Source organism: Peromyscus maniculatus, chromosome 13, assembly GCF_049852395.1.
Source record: "Peromyscus maniculatus bairdii isolate BWxNUB_F1_BW_parent chromosome 13, HU_Pman_BW_mat_3.1, whole genome shotgun sequence".
Taxonomy (NCBI): Eukaryota; Metazoa; Chordata; class Mammalia; order Rodentia; family Cricetidae; genus Peromyscus; species Peromyscus maniculatus.
In genome coordinates, this window is record NC_134864.1 from 5,283,490 (window position 1) to 5,304,288 (window position 20,799).

At 53.1% G+C, this 20,799-nt stretch overlaps 1 protein-coding gene across 4 annotated transcripts in view; it reads right to left on the bottom strand.

Annotated features, from left to right (window-relative positions):
* Positions 1-269: 269 nt before the first annotated feature.
* The window catches only part of Ngef (neuronal guanine nucleotide exchange factor), a 105,389-nt gene continuing 84,859 nt past the window's right edge, over positions 270-20,799 (bottom strand). For all 4 annotated transcript variants that reach the window (XM_006984227.3, XM_076549520.1, XM_076549521.1 and 1 more), the window contains 10 exons: positions 11,847-12,007; positions 10,237-10,389; positions 8,576-8,705; positions 7,430-7,504; positions 5,890-5,979; positions 4,873-5,036; positions 4,329-4,484; positions 3,424-3,503; positions 2,637-2,741; positions 270-1,172 (listed from right to left, as the gene is read on the bottom strand). In XM_006984227.3, the coding sequence (XP_006984289.2) occupies positions 982-1,172; positions 2,637-2,741; positions 3,424-3,503; positions 4,329-4,484; positions 4,873-5,036; positions 5,890-5,979; positions 7,430-7,504; positions 8,576-8,705; positions 10,237-10,389; positions 11,847-12,007 (1,305 nt within the window). In that variant the 3' untranslated portion in view covers positions 270-981. The remainder of the gene's footprint in view (positions 1,173-2,636; positions 2,742-3,423; positions 3,504-4,328; positions 4,485-4,872; positions 5,037-5,889; positions 5,980-7,429; positions 7,505-8,575; positions 8,706-10,236; positions 10,390-11,846; positions 12,008-20,799) is intronic.

Below are 20,799 nucleotides of genomic sequence, written 5' to 3' on the forward strand. Positions count from 1 at the left end.
GTCCCTGTGGCGTAAATGTGTACTTACACTGCAGCGGGAAGAGTCCCCCATTCTCTCTGAGAGCCCTTTCCTGAGTCCCTCTGTGAGCAGAGGCCAAATCCATCCCCATTCTGAGACCTGATGTTAGCTGCTCCCTCGGAAGTGTTGGCAGCTCCTCCTTGGGGAGAGGTTTCTCCTACTGGCCTAGAAGACTGCTCCTCCCTCCCAACCCAGAACCAAATGCCTCATTGCTGTGTGCATCAGGGTGATAAAGAATAGGCCTCCACCCCTTATTTTATACAGGATGCTTTTAATGCAGCCAAAAATGATATTTGCTTTTCTCAAAACCATGACCATAAAGGATGCAGTGACCAATTCATTCATTCTGCAAAACACCTGGGCTCCTTCAGGGGCCAGGAGATACAAGTGACATCTGGCCCTGCAAGGAGCCAGAGGCATGAACCCTCAGCCAAGCTCCGGGAGGCCTGCTGAGGGCAGGGCTTGGCCGTGCAAGAGGGGCTGGCAGAGGCACGGGGCAGGGCGGGCAGAGTCAGCGCTGCTCACCACGCTCCCTCAGGCAGGGGCGGCCCATTGGTGTGCCTGGTAGACTCTTAACGCTTCCAAAGAGGGAAGGACGCGTGCAGTTCAGGGACCTGACAGCGGCGGTTACCTCCTGCCAGGACCCCCTGTGTGGGCCTCTTCCAGCTGCTGGAAGGTCACTGGAGCATGCCCACTCTCTTCTAGCTCTGAGATGCTGGAGAGGAGGTGGTGTAATACTGCTTAAATACTTAGCCTTTGGCCAGTGTGTACGCATGTGAATGGCCAGGACACGAGGGCCCCCACTGTGTGGGCAGGGGCAGTGCAGGCCCAAGCCACTCTTGCTGCCTGGGAAGGCACTGACCTCTCCTCCCTAAGACTCTGTGTCTGTCAGGGTTCTCTGCTGGGCCTGTTCCCCCACCCCCTGCCCACACCCCTCCTTCAGACTGGTGCCTGAGCTAGGGTTCATTGCCGATTCCGGCTGCCCAACTTCCTGCGGTCCTTATTCTGACTGCGCTGAGGGTCCTCCATCTTATGTACTCGGAAACATTCCTTGAGGTTCTGGGAGCGGATCTTGGGGTTCAAGATCTCCTCTGTCATGGAACTTGGGAACCAGCCTCTCTCCTGGTCATGCAGGCGCTCACCAAAGATCCACCCTGCAAAGGAGGCAACAGGGTCAAGGTGAGGCAAGGCTGGGCCTTCCCTGGCTAGGGCTCCACTCTGTATGGGAAGCAAGGACTGAGCCATACTCAAGACTTCAGCATTTCCCAAAGGGCAGTGGCTTGGCACCCCACCTAAGCTTGGATTGCCCCTACAGTGTGCTAAGAAGCCCACGGAGTGTGAAGAACCAGGCTCCAGGCTCTCCCCCGAGGGGCTGCCTATTTCTGAACCTTCCAAGGCTGCCCCATACCAGGACAGGAGACTTGAAGGGCCACCCCTACAAGGCATCCAGGGGGTCAGTGTAGGAGACAGCTGACCACCAAACCTGGACAGTGAGCTTACCATCTTATTGGGCATATTCTCTCAGAATCTCACCCAGTTGCTGGGAGGTGGCCATTATAAACTGGGGACACTCTGAGTCCCCAAGCGCTCCGACCTCTTTTCTCTGCTCTCTCTCCTCTCCTAGAAGTCTTTGCAGGTTTGCTGCTAAACAGCCTGTCCCCGGATCTCTGTGAGTTCGAGGCCAGCCTGGTCTACCAAGTGAGATCCAGGAAAGGCGCAAAGCTATACAAGAGAAACCCTGTCTCGGAAAACCAAAAAAAAAAAAAAAAAAAAAAAAACAGCCTGTCCCTACCCAGGTCCGAGGAGTGCCTTCTGCAGGCTACCATGGGAGGGGTGTGAGGCCGTGGATTATGCTGGGAAAGGGCGGGGGGTCCCTGAGACCCCCAGAGGGGTGCTGTGGAGATCACTTGGTTTTCCACTCATGAACTGGAACAAAGGAGGGAACAGGAAGGAGCCTTTGTTCTCTTCTGGTATTTTGATTGTCTCTGTTGTAACGACACTGGGATCTCACACTGTGCCCACGCCACTCATAAAGTTTCAGGGATCCTCCTGCCTCTGCCTCCTGAATGATGGAATTAGAGATGTGTGCCATCATCCCCAGCTACTCCTGGGATCTTGATCAGGAACAGTTAATATACGAACGTGGAGACTACTGAACAAGAAAGGGAGCCACACTGGTTACATAGGGATTCAGTTGGTCGGGGCTACAGAAAAACTCCGTTTGGAGCCAATTCTACAGGCAACCTACAGGGTGGGCAGGAACAGGGCTTCTTAGCCTGGTGGTCACAAGTGTCCCCAGAAGCTTGTGGCCAAACAGGCTGAGCTCAGGGTCAAGCCCCTCTTAGGGGAGGGCTGAGGCCATAGGTGAGGCTGGGACAGAGACAGAGAACCACCCGCGAGGCCTGCTGGAAGGGGAAGGGGCATTGCAGCTCATGGGATGGAATGAAGGTCCCAGTGCTCAGGCAGGATGTCCTGGGTAGTGCCAGCGCCAGCAAGGATGCTGGGCTCTGCCTGCCCACCTGCCAACTGTGCCATCTGGTCTTACACCCAGGCTATAGTCCCTCCTCCCCGGAGAGGGACATGGTTGGCCGCGCGGCCGAGTCCCCTGGGGGCCTCACCATCTTCCGTCTTCTCCAGGATGTTCAGGATGTCTGCCAGCTCCAGCGTCAGCTCATCAGGCTGCTGGGCCACATACGGGTGCACACACTGGACCTGGGGACAGTCTGCAGGATGGGAGAGTGGTACGGTGTGTCCCCATCCCAGGTCCCACCCTGCCCCACATCCAGACAAGCAGGGATAACAGACAGCCGTGCTGGGGACCAAGCAGCCAGCAGCAGGGGCTGAGTCCTAGCTAGGACCTGGCAGGACACATCAGAGAAGGGTCCCCCCTGAGCGGGAGGAGCTCGCATCCTAGGGAGCCGTGTTAGGCACCAGGAACGCTAGGCAGAGGGAGGCAAGAATTCACTAGCTATGATGGGGCTCTCTGCCTACAAGGAAGGGAGAACCTCTTGTTCTCAGGTGTGACCCAGTAAACAGCTTGGGGTGAGGACAGGCCAGCGGGCTGGGACAGTGACTTCTTCACAAGGTAGCCAGGCTCATGCTCCCTTAGGTTGTCTATGAGTTTTGGACAACTGGAAAAGCCAAAAGAACCCTGGAGTTTGGGTCCAATATCCTGCCACCTGACTCTTAAGACTCGGGGACTTCCATTTCTTCCTTAACCATCCAGTTTGAATGAAGCTTAGGCAGCCAGTGTAGACAGGCACTGAGCTCCTGGCTGGTGCCAAGATGGACTTCTGTGGGGGGTAGAAGTGCCGTCCTACAAGCAATCAAGGAACCCTGAAGCTGAGGCCCAGTGAGTCTTAGCCAAAGCCAACCGAGAGCCCCCTTTCTAAGTCATGGACTCACCCAGCAGCCGGGATGTGAAGGACACGAACTTGGTCCTCCTGTTGGGGGCCAGTGAAGTCATCCAGCGTTTCATCTCACTCCTGCACAGGAAGTGGACAGACGGTGCCCCAACTGCAGAGCCAACAGGCTCCGCCCTGCGGTGTGGACTCAGACGCCCACACCAGCTACAATCTGAGTCTGGCTCCAGGATGGCTCAGTTAGCCACACAGGGGATCCCTGCATATTACTCCCAGGGCAGGGGTCTGAAGCCTGACAGTGAGGAGCCATCTGTGAGGTCCTGAAAGCTAGCTCTCAAAGGTGTGTTACAATGAAGCCAAAGTCTCTCAGCTGCGGCAAAGCTGGGCATGTTATCACCATTTCCTGTCACCACTTCCTGTTCATCCCGTGAACTAGAACCTGGGGCCTCAGCAGGGCAGGGGACCGCTCCTGGTGGGGTGCGGTCAAGGGGCAGCTGAGCACAGAGGAGGTCAGGAGAAAGCCAAGGCTCCGTGGTCCACCAAGCAATTCCTACTGCCTCATATATCCCCAAGTGCCTGGGGCTGTGATTTAGCTGTCCTGATTGCTCAGGCCCGGGAGAGTGAAGGACTGGAGGCCACACACAGAGTGAACAGAAGGAGGGGAGGGGGGGGCAGTGGCCCACGGGCAATCAGCTGTAAACATCCCATTTTACAAGAAGGACATGCTCTTCTGTTCACACACCAACCCAGGAACATGCAGCCACCCCCGCCATCTACACCCCAACACGAAGAGCCTGCAAAAGCCCTCTATCCAGGGTCCCCATGGGAAGGATGGGTGCCGAGTAGTGAGAGGCCAGCCTCCTCCAGATGTGTGTTGAGGCCTGTTTTACCTGGGAAAGACCGACTTATCAGTGGCATTGGGTGTGGCTCATGGCACTGGACACTCACTGGGAGGATGCCTTCAGCATGTAGGTGGCCTCCCGGTCATCTGCATTTTCCAGCAGTCGCAGGATAAACACGTTAGCCAACGTTTGGCCCTGGTCCTCCAGCTCCTCCACACGCAGCAGGCCCCTCGGGGCCGAGTCAAATACCTGGTACTTGTCTCTGGGGAACAAGGGAGCCACGGTGGACCGGTTGGTCTCAGGGGAACCTCTGTCTGGCTGGAAGAGCCAGCATCCGGTCCTAGCCACTCTTTACCCCCACCCCCACCCCAGGAAAATCCCAGCATGCCTGTCCCCTGCTCCTTAGAAGAGCTCCCATCCTGGGGTGTGGCGAGGCAGCAGCCACTTTACTGGGCTCAGTGTTAGTCACTGTGCAGACTTTCTACATTTTCAGGGAGGAAACTGAGGTTCAGGGAGGCTCCACTGTGGCCCAAAGCTGAGCAAGAGCAGAGCAGAGCTTTGAAAACCTGACCCTCACGACTGCTCCACAACCCTGCACCATGGGCAGACCAAGGCTGGTCCTCGCCAGTGCCCATCAGTGCCAGGCTCACCCAGGGATCTGCCGGCAGATCACCAGCAGGTCGTTGAAGAGGAAGAGGTAAATTTCTCTGAAGAGCTTCTTGGTCCGCAGGGTGCGGGAGGTCTTGGGGCCGGACATCTGCTGCAGTTCCCCTTGCTTCAGCAGCCACCGGGAGTGTGAAATGATGGGCACTGACTGGGAGAGAGGGGGCGTCACGTGGCATCCCCCCTGCCCCTCGTGAGGGTCCTACAAACACCACAGCTGGAGTAAAGCTGTGAGATACGGTGCGCAAGGGCTGTGTGGGGTCACTGGGGTCACTGTACCACCACCACCAGAGTCCTGGCAGCAAAACAGCAGTCGGTGTGAATTTGCTTGTGAATACGTGTGTGTGTGTGTGTGTGTGTGTGTGTGTGTGTGTGTGTGTGATCATCATCCCATTAAACTCAGCTTGCTTAATGTATCCTAAGAGGTCAAGTTCATAGAGGAAAGGATGTACTGGTGCTCATGGGATAAATAGGTCATGCCTGCAGATAGATGATGTTCTCAGGAATAGGAGCTGGGCACTCTTGCTCCCAGCAAGTCTAACCCCAAGAAGTATCAGAAGACCCTTCACACCCTTCATCTGGGCTCAGCTCCCAAACCCTGACCTCTGACCCCTGGGATCCTTTTATTTTTGCTCATGCTAGACAAGTACCGTCCTCCTGAGCTACATGCCCAGCTTTCTGGGGCTACCAGTAGGCACCCTGTGCCAACATCCAAGTCACCAGAAACCTGGAGAAAAGAAGTAACTTGCGAATCTCTCAGTACTGGGAATCCCTCGAACAGTCCCTATCCCCATAATGGACTGCTCAGGATGGCTTGTGTGGTAGCCTGTCAGATTCACACAGGCAGGCAGCTGTGGGGCCCACACAGCTCTCAGAGGACAAACCTGGGCAGAGTGATCACGCATGACGGCTGGCTTCCTCCACTAGGCTGGACCACCTACACTTCTGGGCAGGGTGTGACTGTCATGGCTGGGCACAGGCTGACCCAGGTCCTGCAGACTCACCTTGATCTTGAACTCCATCTTCTTCTGAATGCTGATCATCTGTTCCGTGCGGCTCATCTTCCGGACACCCTCGTTACATGCCTTCACCACCTGGAAGAGGGAGGACATGTCGGGCCAGGTGTCCCCAGCTACCACTGGGACCAGCATGTCCAGAAGCTGACACTGACTGGCCAGCCTCACGTTCCTTCTTCCCCACAGTCTGGAACCAAGTGGGACACCCTGTGGGTTCTGGGGGACAATTTAGGGCCTTGTCCTTGACTTAGAAAGCCAACATCCCAGACCAAGAGGAGATGGCCTTTCTTATCAGCTAGATTGGAAAGAAAAGCCTCCTCCAGGTTGACCTCTCACCGACAGGGGGTGCACCAGGAACCAACAAGCCAATAACACTGCATTTCCCTAGACTTCCGGGCCTCCATCTTCAGAAGCAGACCCTGAAATGGCTCACGGGGATTAGGGCAGAGCCTGGCCTGAGGCAGGTCAGCATCTGTGAAAACGTGCAGAGCCCAAAGAAGCGACCACAAGGATGTTTTCTGCAGTGCTGCTTAGAGTGAGAAAATCTGTCACCAACTTAAACAGTAATGACCAAAGCATAGTATATCCCTGTACCCAAGGGCTCTGAAATCGTTAACATGTACTCAGCTGCAGAGCAGAGGCTGTGCTTTAGACACAATCTCTGTTTGTAAAAAGCATGGTGGCAGCGTGCGTGTATGCATGCGTGCGTGCATGTGTATGTGTGTGTGGTGTATATGTATGTATGTGCATGCAGGCATCTGTTCAGGAGTGCTGGCCAAAGCGTGTTGAAAGGGAGTATGGGTAGTCAGACATTTTTGTGCTCATTTTCTGAATTTTCTTGTATTTGATCAATTACTTTTATGAATGAGGAAAAATAAGCCCTTTAAAAGAAAAGTAAATGAGAAACAGAGTGTCTTTTTCATCAAAAGGAAAAGAGAGACAAAGGCAGAGAAGGTCTTAAAATAGGAAACACACACTGCCCCTGGCTGGCCTCTGGGACACCCCTCTGGGGCTGGCAGGCCTCTCACAGGTCAGAGGTCCACCAGACGCATCCAGGGCATTGTTGCCCAGTAAGGGCTAGAAGGAACTCATATGGATCATTGCTATGAGCCAAGTGCCCAAGACAGCACTTGAAGGGCACACAGGCTAGAGAAAGCTGCTGATGCCCACACAACCATCCCCACCACAGGAGTCTTCTCCAAGGACCAGGGATGGGGAGACACTCCTGAACAGGGCTCTGGGTCAGGGTCTACCCCAATATAACCTGGATCCTGGAGGATGGGTTGGAGCAGTGGGCTGCAGCAGGCCTGGGATTGCCAGGCAGGCACCTCCATATCCGCCCTGGGCACACTAACAGAGCGTCATGAAGGGGTCAGGTGGTGTGGAGAGGGCTCTGATGAAGCCAGTGGGTGTGACTGTTCTTCCGGCCCCAGTGACTCTTCAGGATTGCAACCGTCAACCTCAGAATAACTAGAGTGCTAAGAGGACGTCAGTGGTTCTCTGGGACACACAGGAGGGAGCGACTCACCATTTCTAGCTCCTTGTGGGCATCCAAGGCGGTGCTTTCGCGCTCAGACCTCTCTTCTACTCTCTTCAGAATGTTCTGAAGGCAGGGTGGAGCTTCGTTACTTCATCTCTTCCCACATCCCCTGCCCCGCCCTCCCTGGCAGCGGTATCATCTCTCAAGCACAGTTTTCACAGATGCAACACCCAGAACCCTGCACCGGACGGACCACGGCACCAGATCCTCAGCCAGGTCAGGGACAGATGCCTTGGCCCAGGATGACAATGGGCAGTTGAAGCCTCACAGGACAGGTCCTGGGGGCCTGTAGATACTCTGTGTCAACACAGAGCCGGGTCCATCAGGAGCAAAGCGCAGAGGCGGTGTGAAGCAGCGGCCCTGGTTCCCAGGCCGGGCTAAGGGCTAGCTTTGTTCCCAGTGAGACATGATATTTACACAGGGCACCGCATCCCCCTCCCTTCCTTCTGGGATGGTCACCGGAGACCGAGTCATCATGGTCCCGAGGCTTTGCTGACTTGGGTCCTTACTGTAAATGTCTTTTCTCCAATTCCTCAGTTTTTTTCCCATTCAGTTACACTCACCTTGCTTCTCTCGCCCTCAGGCCAAGTATAACCCTTCCCTCTGTCCACCCCTGCCCTCCTGCTCTCACTCTGTAGCAGCCACAATGAGCCCTGACAAATGTCAACCTGATTCCCCCTTCCCCCCAGATCTGCTCCCCCATGTCTCTGTATTCCTTCCCATCATGCTTCTTGAGCTCATGGCTGGCCCTTCTATGACGAATCTTGTTTCCCCAGGACCTTTGGCCAGTCAGCTTTCTGTACATACAATGTTCTTTCTTCCAGATGTTGGCATGCTGGTTCCCTTAGGCTGAGCCTCAGGTTAAATCTCATCTCTTCCTTGACTCCTCCAATTGGCAGTAGCCAGGCACTGTTGACTGGGCTAACTCGTCCCTCATCCTCACAGTGATGCCCACTTCCCGATTATATGTCTACTGATCTTTCCTTCTGGAATAAGAGCTGAGCCCCCATTGCTTGGAGTACCACAGGACTTGTTTAACAAATGGATTCCCTAAAATACCAGCAGGGAGCTGGAGGGAGAGAGGGCCTGGGCAGAGGAGGCCTGCAGAGCGCAGGGCACTGTTAGGAGTCACACCTGGACCAGCAGCTTGAGTCTTGTGATCCTCTGGAAGGGCAAGATGAGGAAGGAGGAGAAGGGCAGGCCCTTGCATTTGGGGTCCAGCTCCAGCTGTGCGATCAGCTCCCGAAAACTCGCCTTCTCCTGTCTGAAGATCCAGACACAGGGGACTGTCTCTGAGCTCAGGGCCTGGAGGTGTGAACAGGAGATGCCCCTCCCCCCAGCCTCCCGGAGGCCAGACAAACCACAGGCACATGCTGAGATCTACCTCCCTCCCCTGCTCCCTCCCCCTCCTCATTATTTTTAATGGAAAATAAACCGTTCATGTGAACGTCAAATAACAATAGTGGTTCCATATGCCGGGCCATGAAGACTTGGCAAAACATGATTTGTGTGGGAGGGGTAAGAATCTCATTGTAGCCAAGGTTATGAATCAGACATACAATTAGATGACTTCACCCAGCAGGAAGCCGTGGCAAGGTAAACCCACGTAGTGATGCAGCGATGGAGACCGCAGCAGGCGCGGGGCACCTGCCAGGGGAGCCTGGGCTATTTTTGACAGGTGGGCTTGGCCACGTGGCACAGTGCTGCTGAAGGCCAGAGACGTACGGCCCTGTAGCAGTGGCCAGAGACGTACTGCAGGGCAGCACCCTGCACCCGCTTCTAGTGGGGCCGGGGGTCTGCATGCCCAGGGCAATGGTGACCAGCTACCTGGGAGATTCTTGCAAACTGCAAGACAGGAACACCTATTCTGCTTGTCTTTTGATCTGAAAAATAGCATTTCCGATTCCCTCCACTTTTTTCCAACAGTTACTGGAAAGCACTCAAATGCCGGGATGCTCGAACTTTAAAATGTCCACTTTAACCTTGTGGCTTGATAGAAAAGCCATCAAAATCCAGACACTATTTGGACAGAGGACATGCAGCACACAGAAACTGTCCTGACATACCACCTACAACAGAGCCTAGAAGCCAATGGGGATCTCTCTGTCACAAATGGCTGCTCTAGAACCTCTCCCTTGGGGCCAGCTGCGGTATTGCTTCTTAGTGACTGTCACAGAACTGCTACCTTTGACCCCAGAGCTTCTCAGCATAGGACCTGCTGCCATGTGCCAGGCAGAGCTTGCCAGCCCCTCAGGCAACTTGTGTGGATTTAGCTGTCCTACTGAGGTCCCTAACCTTGCCTCTGTTCTCAGGGCATTCCACACCCCCAAGCCTGTGACTGGGACTGCAAACCTGGTCTTGCTTCCCCAGTGTAGGTGCCTTACTAGAGAGCCTTTTATTTTCACACGGGTGGGTACCACAAGAAAAGCCCTTCGCCGTGGCGCAAAGCAAGGTCACGAAGGGGGAGGCTGGCTTCCAGCTGACAGGTATCACTAGCCTTCCTGCCCACCTTTGCCTTTCACACTACTTCACATGCACATTTCCAATGTTCTGGACCTTGGATCATTCCTATGGCTACACAGTCTTTCCTACAAGGCTTTACTTCTGGACACAGGTCTGGGGGCTTCAGCTGACTCTCCTGGAGTACAGGTGGATTCAAGGTTTCCTAGTGACATGATGATGCTCAAGGAACATGCTAGATTTGTATGCCATCACCAGCCTGGCCACTTCTGACTTAGTGTGCTCCCGGGGAATGCCCAGGCAAGGATGGCTAAGCCCAGGCAAGGTATACTCACAGGAGCTGCTTGTATGTCCTCTCCTGGTAGGTCTGGTTACTGACATAGGTGATGTAGACTGAGAAGTGGTCGGCTGCGTAGCGGTACACAATGTCGCACACATCCGAGATAACGATATTCTCCTCCATGCGGTGTTCCAGCTCCAGCAAAAACCTGCAAGAGGCAAAGTCTGGGCTGAAGGCACCTGGAAATCAGCTGCCTAAACAAACTAGCACACTCGCTGACAAGGTGGGTGGGACTCTGCATGCTGGTGGCACATCTGGGCACAGTCGGGAACAGCTGTGTTTTTAGGTGGATGACATCATGAGGAGTATGTGGAGAGGGAGAAGGCACGAGGCTCATCTTTATCTCTTAAGCGTGTACTGATGTAACAGTCAAGGCAGTCAAGCTGTGCCTCACAATGGTCCCCTGGGTACCGGGAAAGGCAGGGATCGGATGGACCTAGACTGACCCCATGTCCATCATGAATTAAGCTGGCGGCCAATACATAGGGCTTGTAACATGATGTCTCTACGTCTGTATTCTGGAATTTTTCAAATTAAAATTCAAGTTGATAGGTAAAAAGCAAGCTCAGAGATCTCACAGGTTGCTCTGGCCTCACTGAGCCATAGTTACTGGATAGGATGGTCACGGGTGTCGGGGGGGGGGGGGGAGATCAAAGAACAGGCAGATATCAATGCAAAGGGGGTGACTGGAAGAGCATTTGGGCACAGAGTGACCCTCCACTGAAGGGGAGAGCTGCCTCTGCCACACCCTGCTTCATGTGAACGTGGAAAGTTGGCTGCCCAGGTTGCTGGGACATTGCTCAGTGAGCCCTTCACAGGAATTCACTTCCTCCTTCACCTGGATCCAACTTCAGGAAACACAGATCGCACATCCTTTCCTGGACTGCTGGATGCCTCATGGGAGAGGAGAGGGAAGGAGCAGTCTGGGCTCCATTGGCACTGGCCTGCAGGGACATTTAGGCTTGGGCACCTCAGGGTGAGCGGTCGCTCCCAGATGGCCTTGGAAATTGTCATGAGACCCCATACAGACTTGCCTGTAGGTTTCATGCCTAAGGCTCAACTTACTATCACTCCAACCAGTTAGGGAGGGTCCTCCAACTCACAGCACCGTAAGGATGCACAGGGCTTGGGCGTTGACAGGAAGAGCTGGGTTACAGGGGCATGTGTGTGGGGGGGGGTTGGGGAGTGGGTACCACTGGCCAACGTGCTGGAGAAGATGGTGAGCCTTTGTACACTTGTGTGTGTAGGTCAGAGGTCACTCCTCAGGCGCCATCTGCCTAATTTTTTGAGACAATTTCTCATTAGTCTGGAGCTCACCAATTAGGCTAGACTGGCTAGTTGATCAGCCAGACCCAGTGATTCTCCTGTCTCCACATGCCCAGCACTGGAGATACAAGTGTGTCCCACTGCACCTGGCTTTTCATGTGGCTTCTGGGGATCAAACTCAAGTCTTTGTGCTTACAAGACAAACACTTTACCCAATGAGCCGCCTCTCCAGTGCCTAGATGTACAACTTTGTCCTATTCCTTTATGTAAAATCCAGAGCATTCAAAACACACCCTGGAATGGAGAAGAGATGGAGGAGGTCGGCCCACCAGGACTCACCGCTCACTGACAGCCATGACATCCAGGACGTTGGAAAAGAGGATGTGGGCCTCGGATGGGTGCAGGATCTTCTTCAGCCGCTCATTCTCCATGAAGTGTGACACCAGCAGATTCAGGCTCTTATAGTAGGAGGCCTCGGAGGTGACCAGCTCAAACATGGCCTGTGTAGACACAGAAGAGGCCTGTGGTTCCTGCTGAGAGCTGAGAATGCTGAGATGCAGAGGTACTGAGGCCCGTGGTGGCAGATGTGTGGAAGGAGGCAAACCCACCCCAGTGCGAAGGAGAAAGCCCTCCATTCTTGGGAAACTCACTGTCATAGCCTGCCACAAGGACACCTGGTGGCACTCTACGGACCCATAATAATATAGAAGGAAAAGCAGTATGAGAGGCTGGCCTTACGACAGAGCCTGATGACGGCAAAGATGACTCTCACCCATGGTTATTGGTGTAGAGACAGGCAGGGCAACCATCAGGTGGCAGGACCCTGCCTGCCCTCATTTTACAGGAAACAGACCAAGATGCCCATGAGGAAGGGTGTGATTTTGGATGACTTTTTAAAAAATTATCTGAAAAATCCTAAATAAGCCTCTATTATTTCTTTTAGTATCTGATTTTATATTGTAATCAAGAAAACAATTTTCATTTTGAAAAAGAAAAAAAGAAACACAAAATCTACTAAGCCTTCGGGGCACCTATCAACATCGACTTACCAAAGTGATGAACTCAAAACAACCCGGCAGCAGGCCTGGCTAGCTTGCCTTTCGTGGTTATAAACGCTACCCTGAAACCAGTGGCAGCCAAGCCCACTGTCTGTCCAATCACTCTCCACTGTCTCTTGACCCGGGGCTGGTTCAGATGCCTGAAGGGACAAGGTGACCCGCTGAACTGTTGACCCCTCAAAATCTATGTTTACACCCCATTCTCCAGAACCGGCAACTGTGCCCCAGGGTGAAAATGGATCCTGGCAGCTGTGCTTGAATTGAAGGTCTTGAGGTGAGACCATTCCGGAGTCAGGGTGGGTCCTACCCCCAATGCTACGTGTTTGGTTTTGTTTCTATTGCTGTGATGAAATATCCTGATAAAAGCAACTTCAACCCCTCCAGGTCACAGCACACCACTTTGCGGAAGTTGAGGCCGGAACTTGAAGCAGCTTGTCACCCTCACAGTCAAGAGCAGAGAGAGGATGAATCCCGTCTACTTACTCACTCACTCTCTCCTCTTTTGTACAGTCCGGGACCCAAGCTCAGGCTATGGTACCATCAACTTCTGGTCTGGATCTTCCTAAGTTGATAGAGGATCAAACAACCCCCCACAGACACGCCGACAGGCCACCCTGATCTAGACAGGCCAGGTGATTCTACATGGTGTCAGTTGATGGTCAGGACTAACCATCATTCTAGATATCTCTAAAGGAAAGGGGGGGGGGGTGCACAGATACATAGAGGATGGAGGTGGGGACCAGGGTGGCGCCTGGGAAGCCAGAGACTGGAAGGCTCCTTCTTGGGGCTGCTGTTTGTCCCTAGAACACACGTGCCTGGGTGGTGGTGGCAGAGGTGGGCAATGAGTTTCCCATGCTGTCTCATTTAATCCTTGGGGTCTTCGAGAAGGAATATGTGGAAGCCCCCATTTCACCATAAGAACACAGATGCAAAGTGGTGGACAACACCCTCAAAGTCATGTGACTTGATGATGTGAGAACCAGATTCAATCAGAGGGTTTTCCATGTTCTGGGCTCTGTTAGGACTCCTGCTGGGCTGGGTCCCAGCCAAGCAGGGTAAACTGGGTGTTTCTAGTTACTTCTTTCCTGTGAAGCCCTGCCAACCAGTAAGCGTGGTGAGGCCCTTTGAGACAAGGAATATATTTGTAAGTTGGAGATGCCCTGCAGGAACAATAAGAAAGCCACAGCAGACCCCAGGCTCCTGGTCAGCACTTGACTTGAGGCAGTGCCCATAGCGTTGAAATGTCATGAGTTGTGGCCCTGGGACCACATGCTGGCTGGGAATTTGTCTTTGGTTTTCATAGTTGCCTGAAGCCAGCTCAGACAAGAAGGCCATATTGGGCTTGAAGTTTTCTGGAAGCTTCTCGGCCACAATCCTCTGTTAGGTTTAACTTCTCAAAAGAATGCCGAGATAACTGAGCACACGTAACTAGCCCAACCCACTACAGACAACTGTATCACAGACTGATATTCCCACACAGTAACGCAAGAGGCATGTCTATCAGACGCCATGGCTCTAAGGGACACTGTCAGAGACACCTGAGACTATGCTTGCAAGTGCCCCCCTCACTCTGCTGATGACAGCTTTTGTCCCAGTGACTATGAGGACCAGTGTCTGGGGACAGCTGGGCCTGGCTATGCTGTGGTTGGCACCCAGCAGGCCTTGTCCTGAGTCCCAGCTGCTGCTGGCTGAGCCCATTCACTCCCCACCCCCCCTTCTTCTCCATTTATAGGTGGTTAGTCATCTGTGAATTTTCCTTGGCCAGGATGTTTATCTTTATTTAGCATGTCACATTGTTGGCCACATCAGTGTGGCTGTCTTTTCCTTATCAATCTTGCTTCGGCTCTCAGCTACTCCAGCCTTTACATGACTGTACAGGGGAGATGAGGGACCCAGGGAGGAGCATGAGTGGTATAGTTTTTGCCCACCATGTGGAAGGCCCTCTATTTAATGATCTACAGTACAAACAAAACCTTAAAAGAAATAAGAGATGAGGGGCCCAGGCCCTTGTGCTCCTCACTCAGGCGTCTGCTCAACCATCTGCGCCCCACACACGCTGGGCACCGGCTGGTATGGCACCAGGCTCTGGTGGTAATTACCGCCTCCCAGATGCAGCTACATCCCAGGGGAGCAGAGAAGGGCAGACTGATGACATCTCTCAGGGAACATCAGGTAGTGAGACGTGCCAGAGTGTGGTTAAAGAATGTATGTAGGCCAGGCAGTGGTGGCGCAGGCCTTTAATCCCAGCACTTGGGAGGCAGAGGCAGGTGAATCTCTGAGTTTGAGGCCAGCCTGGGCTACAGAGTGAGTTCTAGGACAGCCAGGGCTGCACAGAGAAACCCTGTCTTGAAAAACCAACACACACACACACACACACACACACACACACACACACACACACACACACACACATACACACACATACACACAGTATATATAGATGAGGTTTCAATATGAGCTGTCTACCCACCTCCAGCTCATATGTTGACAGTTGGTCCTCAACTGCTATTTTAGGAGATGGTGGGAACTTCAGGACATGAGGCTTAGCTGGAGAAGTAGGTCACTGGGGGTGGTCACTCCCTGTCCTAGTCTCTTCCTGTCTCTCCCTGTTTTCTGTCCAGTGTGAGGTGAGCTGCCTTGCTTCAACACAGACACTTCCTGCCTTGGTATTCAGCCTGACCCTTAGCCCACAGCTGGCTATGGGCTAGACCCTCTGGAACCGAGTCAGAATAAATTCCCCCTCCTCCTCCTGTGAGACAGGGCCTCTCTATGTAGGCCTGGCTGTCCTGGAACTCGCTCTGTAGATCAGGCTGGCCTTGAACTCACAGAGATCCGACTGCCTCTGCCTCCCAAGGGCTGGGATTAAAGGTGTGCGCCCCTATGCTGGATTCTTTACTTCTTCTCAGTTAGCCCATCACATTAACGAAAAAGTGGTGTGTGTGTGTGTGTGTGTGTGTGTGTGTGTGTGCGTGTGTGTTCATGTGAATGTGTATTTGAGTGAGTAGCTGAGAGTGTGAGTATGTGGTTGTGTGAATGAATATATATATATATATATATATATATATATATATATATATGGATGTGTTTGTGAGTCTGTATAGTGTGTGTATGTGTGGAGAGAGAGAGAGAGAGAGAGAGAGAGAGAGAGAGAGAGAGAGAGAGAGAACAACACTTCTTTGCAGCTGTTGCTACAGTTCGTGAATTAGTACCACCGTCGCGTCCCTTTTGTTAGCCTGGCTGCTGGATGGCATCCTCAGAGAACACCCAATGAGACTGACCCAAATTTTATGAATCACAGCTTGGTCCCCCAGTGGTGTTCTTAGATCTCCACTCTTCCATTTGTTAGCTGCCAAGAACCATGAGAATCACAGGATGCCCTGCATGGATCCTTTGTGCAGGCTAAGAGCTGGCTGATGCGCTGTTTCCTGGAAGGCTGGTCCAGGTGGCCTGCCATTGGTGAAGGCTGTGACAGGTCTGCTTGCCGTGGGCAGCTGGACGGCAACAATACATTGGCCTTGGGTGGTCGGCGGCAACTGTTAATCTTACTAAAGGAGAATGGCAGCTTGGGCTCCTTGGGCGGTAGCTGTGAGCAGTGATGGACGGTCAGAGATAAAGTGTAGCCTGGGGCCCAGCCTGCCACAGAACATGGACAGACAACCTGGGCATGACTGCCCACAATCTGGGCACTGCTTTATCCAAGGGTAGAAAAGCACTCTGGGTCTGTCCCCGGAGGCGAAGTTGGGGCTGAGCGGCAAAGGATGACAAGAAAGCTCCATCCCCGGGAATGTCAATGCCCATTCAGAGCAACATTGGGCACACCGGGAAGGAGGGGTAGGATGTGGGGAGGGAGGCTCAGAACACGGGAAGGTGGTGGGTGACTCTCCATGAGTTACGGTCCCTACTGAAGAGATTCAGCGAGGCCATAAGGTTCCTGGAAAGGGTGAGGGAGGTGTGTACCTGCTCTGGAGTGCATACACACACACACACACACACACACACACACACACGCACGCACGCACGCACGCACGCACGCACGCACGCACGCACGCACGCACGCACGCACGCACGCACACCAGCTTTCCCTGCCAGGCTGTGAGAAGTAGCCATGTCTTCTTGTGTCTTCTGTAGTGTGTCCCCTGACCCCAGCATAAATTTAGCCTTTTCTTTGTGTAACACAGCTTTGTCCCCCAGTGAAGGGAGACGCTGAGTCAGCACCACACCCCTCGGGACACCTGTGGACCTACTCAGAGCCAGCTTGCCTCGGGGAGCCTGGAGCAGGGAGGGCATCAGGACTGAGGCCAGAGGCAAGTGTGACGGTTAACATCATCAATTTGACAGGATCTAGAATTGCTCAGGAGACAAGTTTGTGACAAAACTTGAAACTCGGGTTGATTGAAATGGAAGATCCACCCTAACATGGCGAGTGTTACTCCATGGGTTGGAGTCCTGGACTGAATAAAAGGGTGAGAAGCAGTCTGAACACCAGCATCCATTTTCTCTGCCTCCTGACTGTGGACAGCCACCTTACTCTCCTGCCACCTTGTCTTCCCCAAAATACGAACTATTTATTTTCACACTGTGATCCAGTAAAACTCTTTTGTTTGTCTTTTTGAGACAGGGTCTCTCTACACAGCCTCGCCTGTCCTGGAACTCGCTCTGTAGACCAGGCTGTCCTGGAACTCACAGAGACCCACCTGCCTCTGCCTCCTGAGTGGTGGGATTAAAAGTGTGAGCCACCACCGCCTGGCTAACTCTTCTTATGCTGCTTTTAGTGGGTGTTTTATCACAGCAAGGAGACCCCCCCACACACACACTAATGCAGTGTGGCTGCAGTCCTGTCCATGGGACCGCATGTGGCCTCGGGACTGGCTGGGTGTAGGTGAGGTGCGGGGACTGCCCTGATTAAGCAGTTTCCGAAGCAGAGGATCCCCTGACCATCAACAGGGGGATATGAGGAAGAATCAGAGACACTTAGATAATGGGGAAGAAGCGGGGGAGGCTGATGGAAGAACGGAGCCTTGACCTTAGATGCTTGTGGTGGCTACATTTGCAACTAACTAAAACCCAAATGGCTGGGCACTGTGAGGGAATTTTTACTGATTAAAGTGGGAAGACCCACTTCTAACCTGGATCTTTGAGGTGGGAAGGAACACCTTTAATCCTGATCTTTTGAAGTGGGACGATCCACCTTTAATCTGGGCCACATCTGCTGGCAGCCACATAAAGGATATAAAAGAAGAAAACCGATGCTCTTTGCCTGCTGCTCTTGCTCCCCACTAACAAGTCCGTTCCTCCACTGGCATTAGAGCCGACTTCTTTGAGATTTCAGCAGACACTGAAGACAAGCTGGAACAGCCAGCCCTGTGGACTGAGCAGCCATTGGATTCTTGGACCTTCCATTGATAGACAGTCACTGTTGGACTAGCTGGACCTGTAAGCCGTTCTAATAAATATATAGCCACTCTATAAGCTCTGTTTCCCTGGGAAACCGGACTAACGCAATTGTCCTGTCAGAGAGAGTCCTAGCTGCCTCACAGTCCTCCATGTCTGCTCCTACTCTCCCGCCTGTGAGATCTGTATGTTCTGCTTTCTCAGCAGACTCAGGGCTCAGCCATTTTTCTATAGCTGTCTACTTTGACTGACGTCCTAAAACTCAGACTCTGTACTTCGTCTAAACTTGGATGTCAGGTTGGCTCCGCAAACTCCCTGAATCTTTGATGATTAAATCTTCAGGGTTACCTTGGTGGCACTCAGCACCAGGGGGCCTACAGATCGGGGACTGAAGACAGATGTCCTTTGCCTGCCCTTCCACCTCCCTCACCTGAGACAACAGCCCCGCCTCAGGGTCTGGGAAGCCCCTTTATATCCTCTCAGTGGAGGGTCGGGCTCTCTCAGACAATGGATCATCTCAGGGGTCCGGGCTGAGTCCTCACAGAGCCCTACAAGGAGAGCAGCCTGTGTTTCCTCATTGGCTGTAGACTGAACCACGTCCCTCTGTCTTAGTCAGGGTTTCTACTGCTGTGATAAAACACCATGACCAAAAACAACTCGGGGAGGAAAAGGTTTACTCCACTTCCATCTCACAGCCCATCATGAAAGGAAGTCAGGGCAGGAACTCAAGCAGGGACATACAGGCAGAAGAGTTCTTAGGTTCTGAGGCTGGAGGTCCAAGGTCAACATGCTGCTGCCTGGGAAGGCCAAGGGCATGCGCACATGCACCAGAGAAGAGAAGTCTGACTCATTCATAAGGCAGAACCCCCTCCATTGATAATGAACCCATTTCCATCATAGCCACAGAGCCCTCAAGGCCTCTCCCCCTTTAAAGCTCCTCTCACACTTCCTTGGGGATTAAGTTTCTAGTCCCTGAACTTAGCTGCTCCAACACAGACGCTCCAACCATGGCTTTGCTGTTAGCCCACTTGCTTATGTCTGGAGGAGGGTGCAGAACCGCATGAGGCCTTGGGGGTGTCCTTACACTTTGGGGTTCCTTAGAGGCTGTGGGAACCTTACCCATCGATACCATTATCCAGCCTCCATGTCTTCAGTATACTTCAGGGATTACAGTGGCCTCTGAAGACTGCCAAGGACCAGTCTGAGCTTCAGGTGCTGAGCACTCAGCTCCCCACTCTGAGGGCCTATGGGTCAGGGCAGTGGCTCAGGTGAGCGGGCCGGCATACGGGGACAATCCCACAGCCCCTCTCAGCAAGGGGTCACGGGAGCAGAGGAGTCCCTCTACCCCTGTGATGTCTGCTTTCTTCTCTGGTCCTCAGAGCAGCCACACGGGGGGTGGGAGTGGGGGGGCACACCCCCTTTGTCAGACATTCCTTGTCTCTAGGGTGATCGGCCTGCAGAGTCAGAGCTTGTGACTGGCACATGCCACAGGCTTGAGAGTGTACATAAGGGTCTGAAAAGCTGCCTCTAGCCAAGCAGAACCTCTGAGCAGGAGTGAGGTGTTAAGGTGAGTCCAGGCTCATGACTGAGCCCTGTGGCTGAAATCTTGTGAGCATGGGGAATGCCCACAGAGCTGGACCCTCCAGAGGCACCGTTGACAGCTGCCTGGGTACAGTGCCCGACAGAGAACGACCACAGCTTCCCATGCAGCCACTGTGTCATGCAGGAGCTGAGGGTCTGAGGTTCCCTGGTCCAGAACACAAACCTAACCCTCGAAAAGTGTCCCATGTCACAAAGCCACTGACGGAGTATCTGTAAGATGACCTGGCTAACAGAATAGCATGCACAAGCTTTCATGCTGTAGCGGGACCATGAACAGGCCTGGCTGTCAGAAGTGTGCAGATAGAAGCTGTAAGAAGCAGCCCTTTTCCACCCCACTCACGAGCCAGGAGAAGCAGAGAGGTATCGAACCCACAGGGACGAGGAGCTGGGGCACCCACACATGGCTGGAGGGTTGCATTGTCCACAAACTTTAAGACGCCTCACCTGCAACCAGGAATTCCACATAGCGACCATGATGCCCTCAGTCCTGAGACGAGCACACATTCTATTTCTTATGGTATAAGGGATGGCTTTGATACATAACAAATCCGAGCGCAACTGTTCGTCACCAGGGACCGGCTACACTATGGGACAGCCACACACTAAGCCCCATAAATTTGGGGTGCGAAGAATAGATATGGAGAGATGTGATAAACAGCTTGCTAAGTGAAAAGAGATGAGGTACAGAATAATAGTCTGCCGTTTATCCAGCAACCCTGTCTCCCTCCCTCCTCTTTTTCTCCCACTTCAGGAGAACACAAGGACCCCAGGGGCAGGGGTAAGAGGTACTTTATTTTTTTGAGATCTTATTTTTAGTTCATGTGTTATGAGTGTTTGCCTGAAAATATGTCTGTGCAGCACCTGCCTGCAATGCTTGTGGAGGCCAGAAGAGGACGTCAGCTGCCCTAGGACTGGAGCTACATGTGGTTGTGAGCTGGGAATTGAACCTGGGTCCTCTGTAAGAGTGGCACTGTTCTTTGCTTGTTTGTTTTTTCCTGAGACAGGGTTTCTCTGTGCAGTTTTGGAGCCTGTCCTGGATCACACTCTATAGACCAGGCTGGCCTCAAACTCACAGAGATCTGCCTCCCGAGAGCGCCACCACTGCCTGGCAAGTGGCACTGTTCTTAACCATTGAGCCATCTCTCCAGCCCAGAGATATTTTTGCCATTTTGGGCTCTGTATCAGGTGTACAAATGATCACTTCTGCTTCTTTGCTGGGGCTGTCTTTGCTTGCTTTCTAC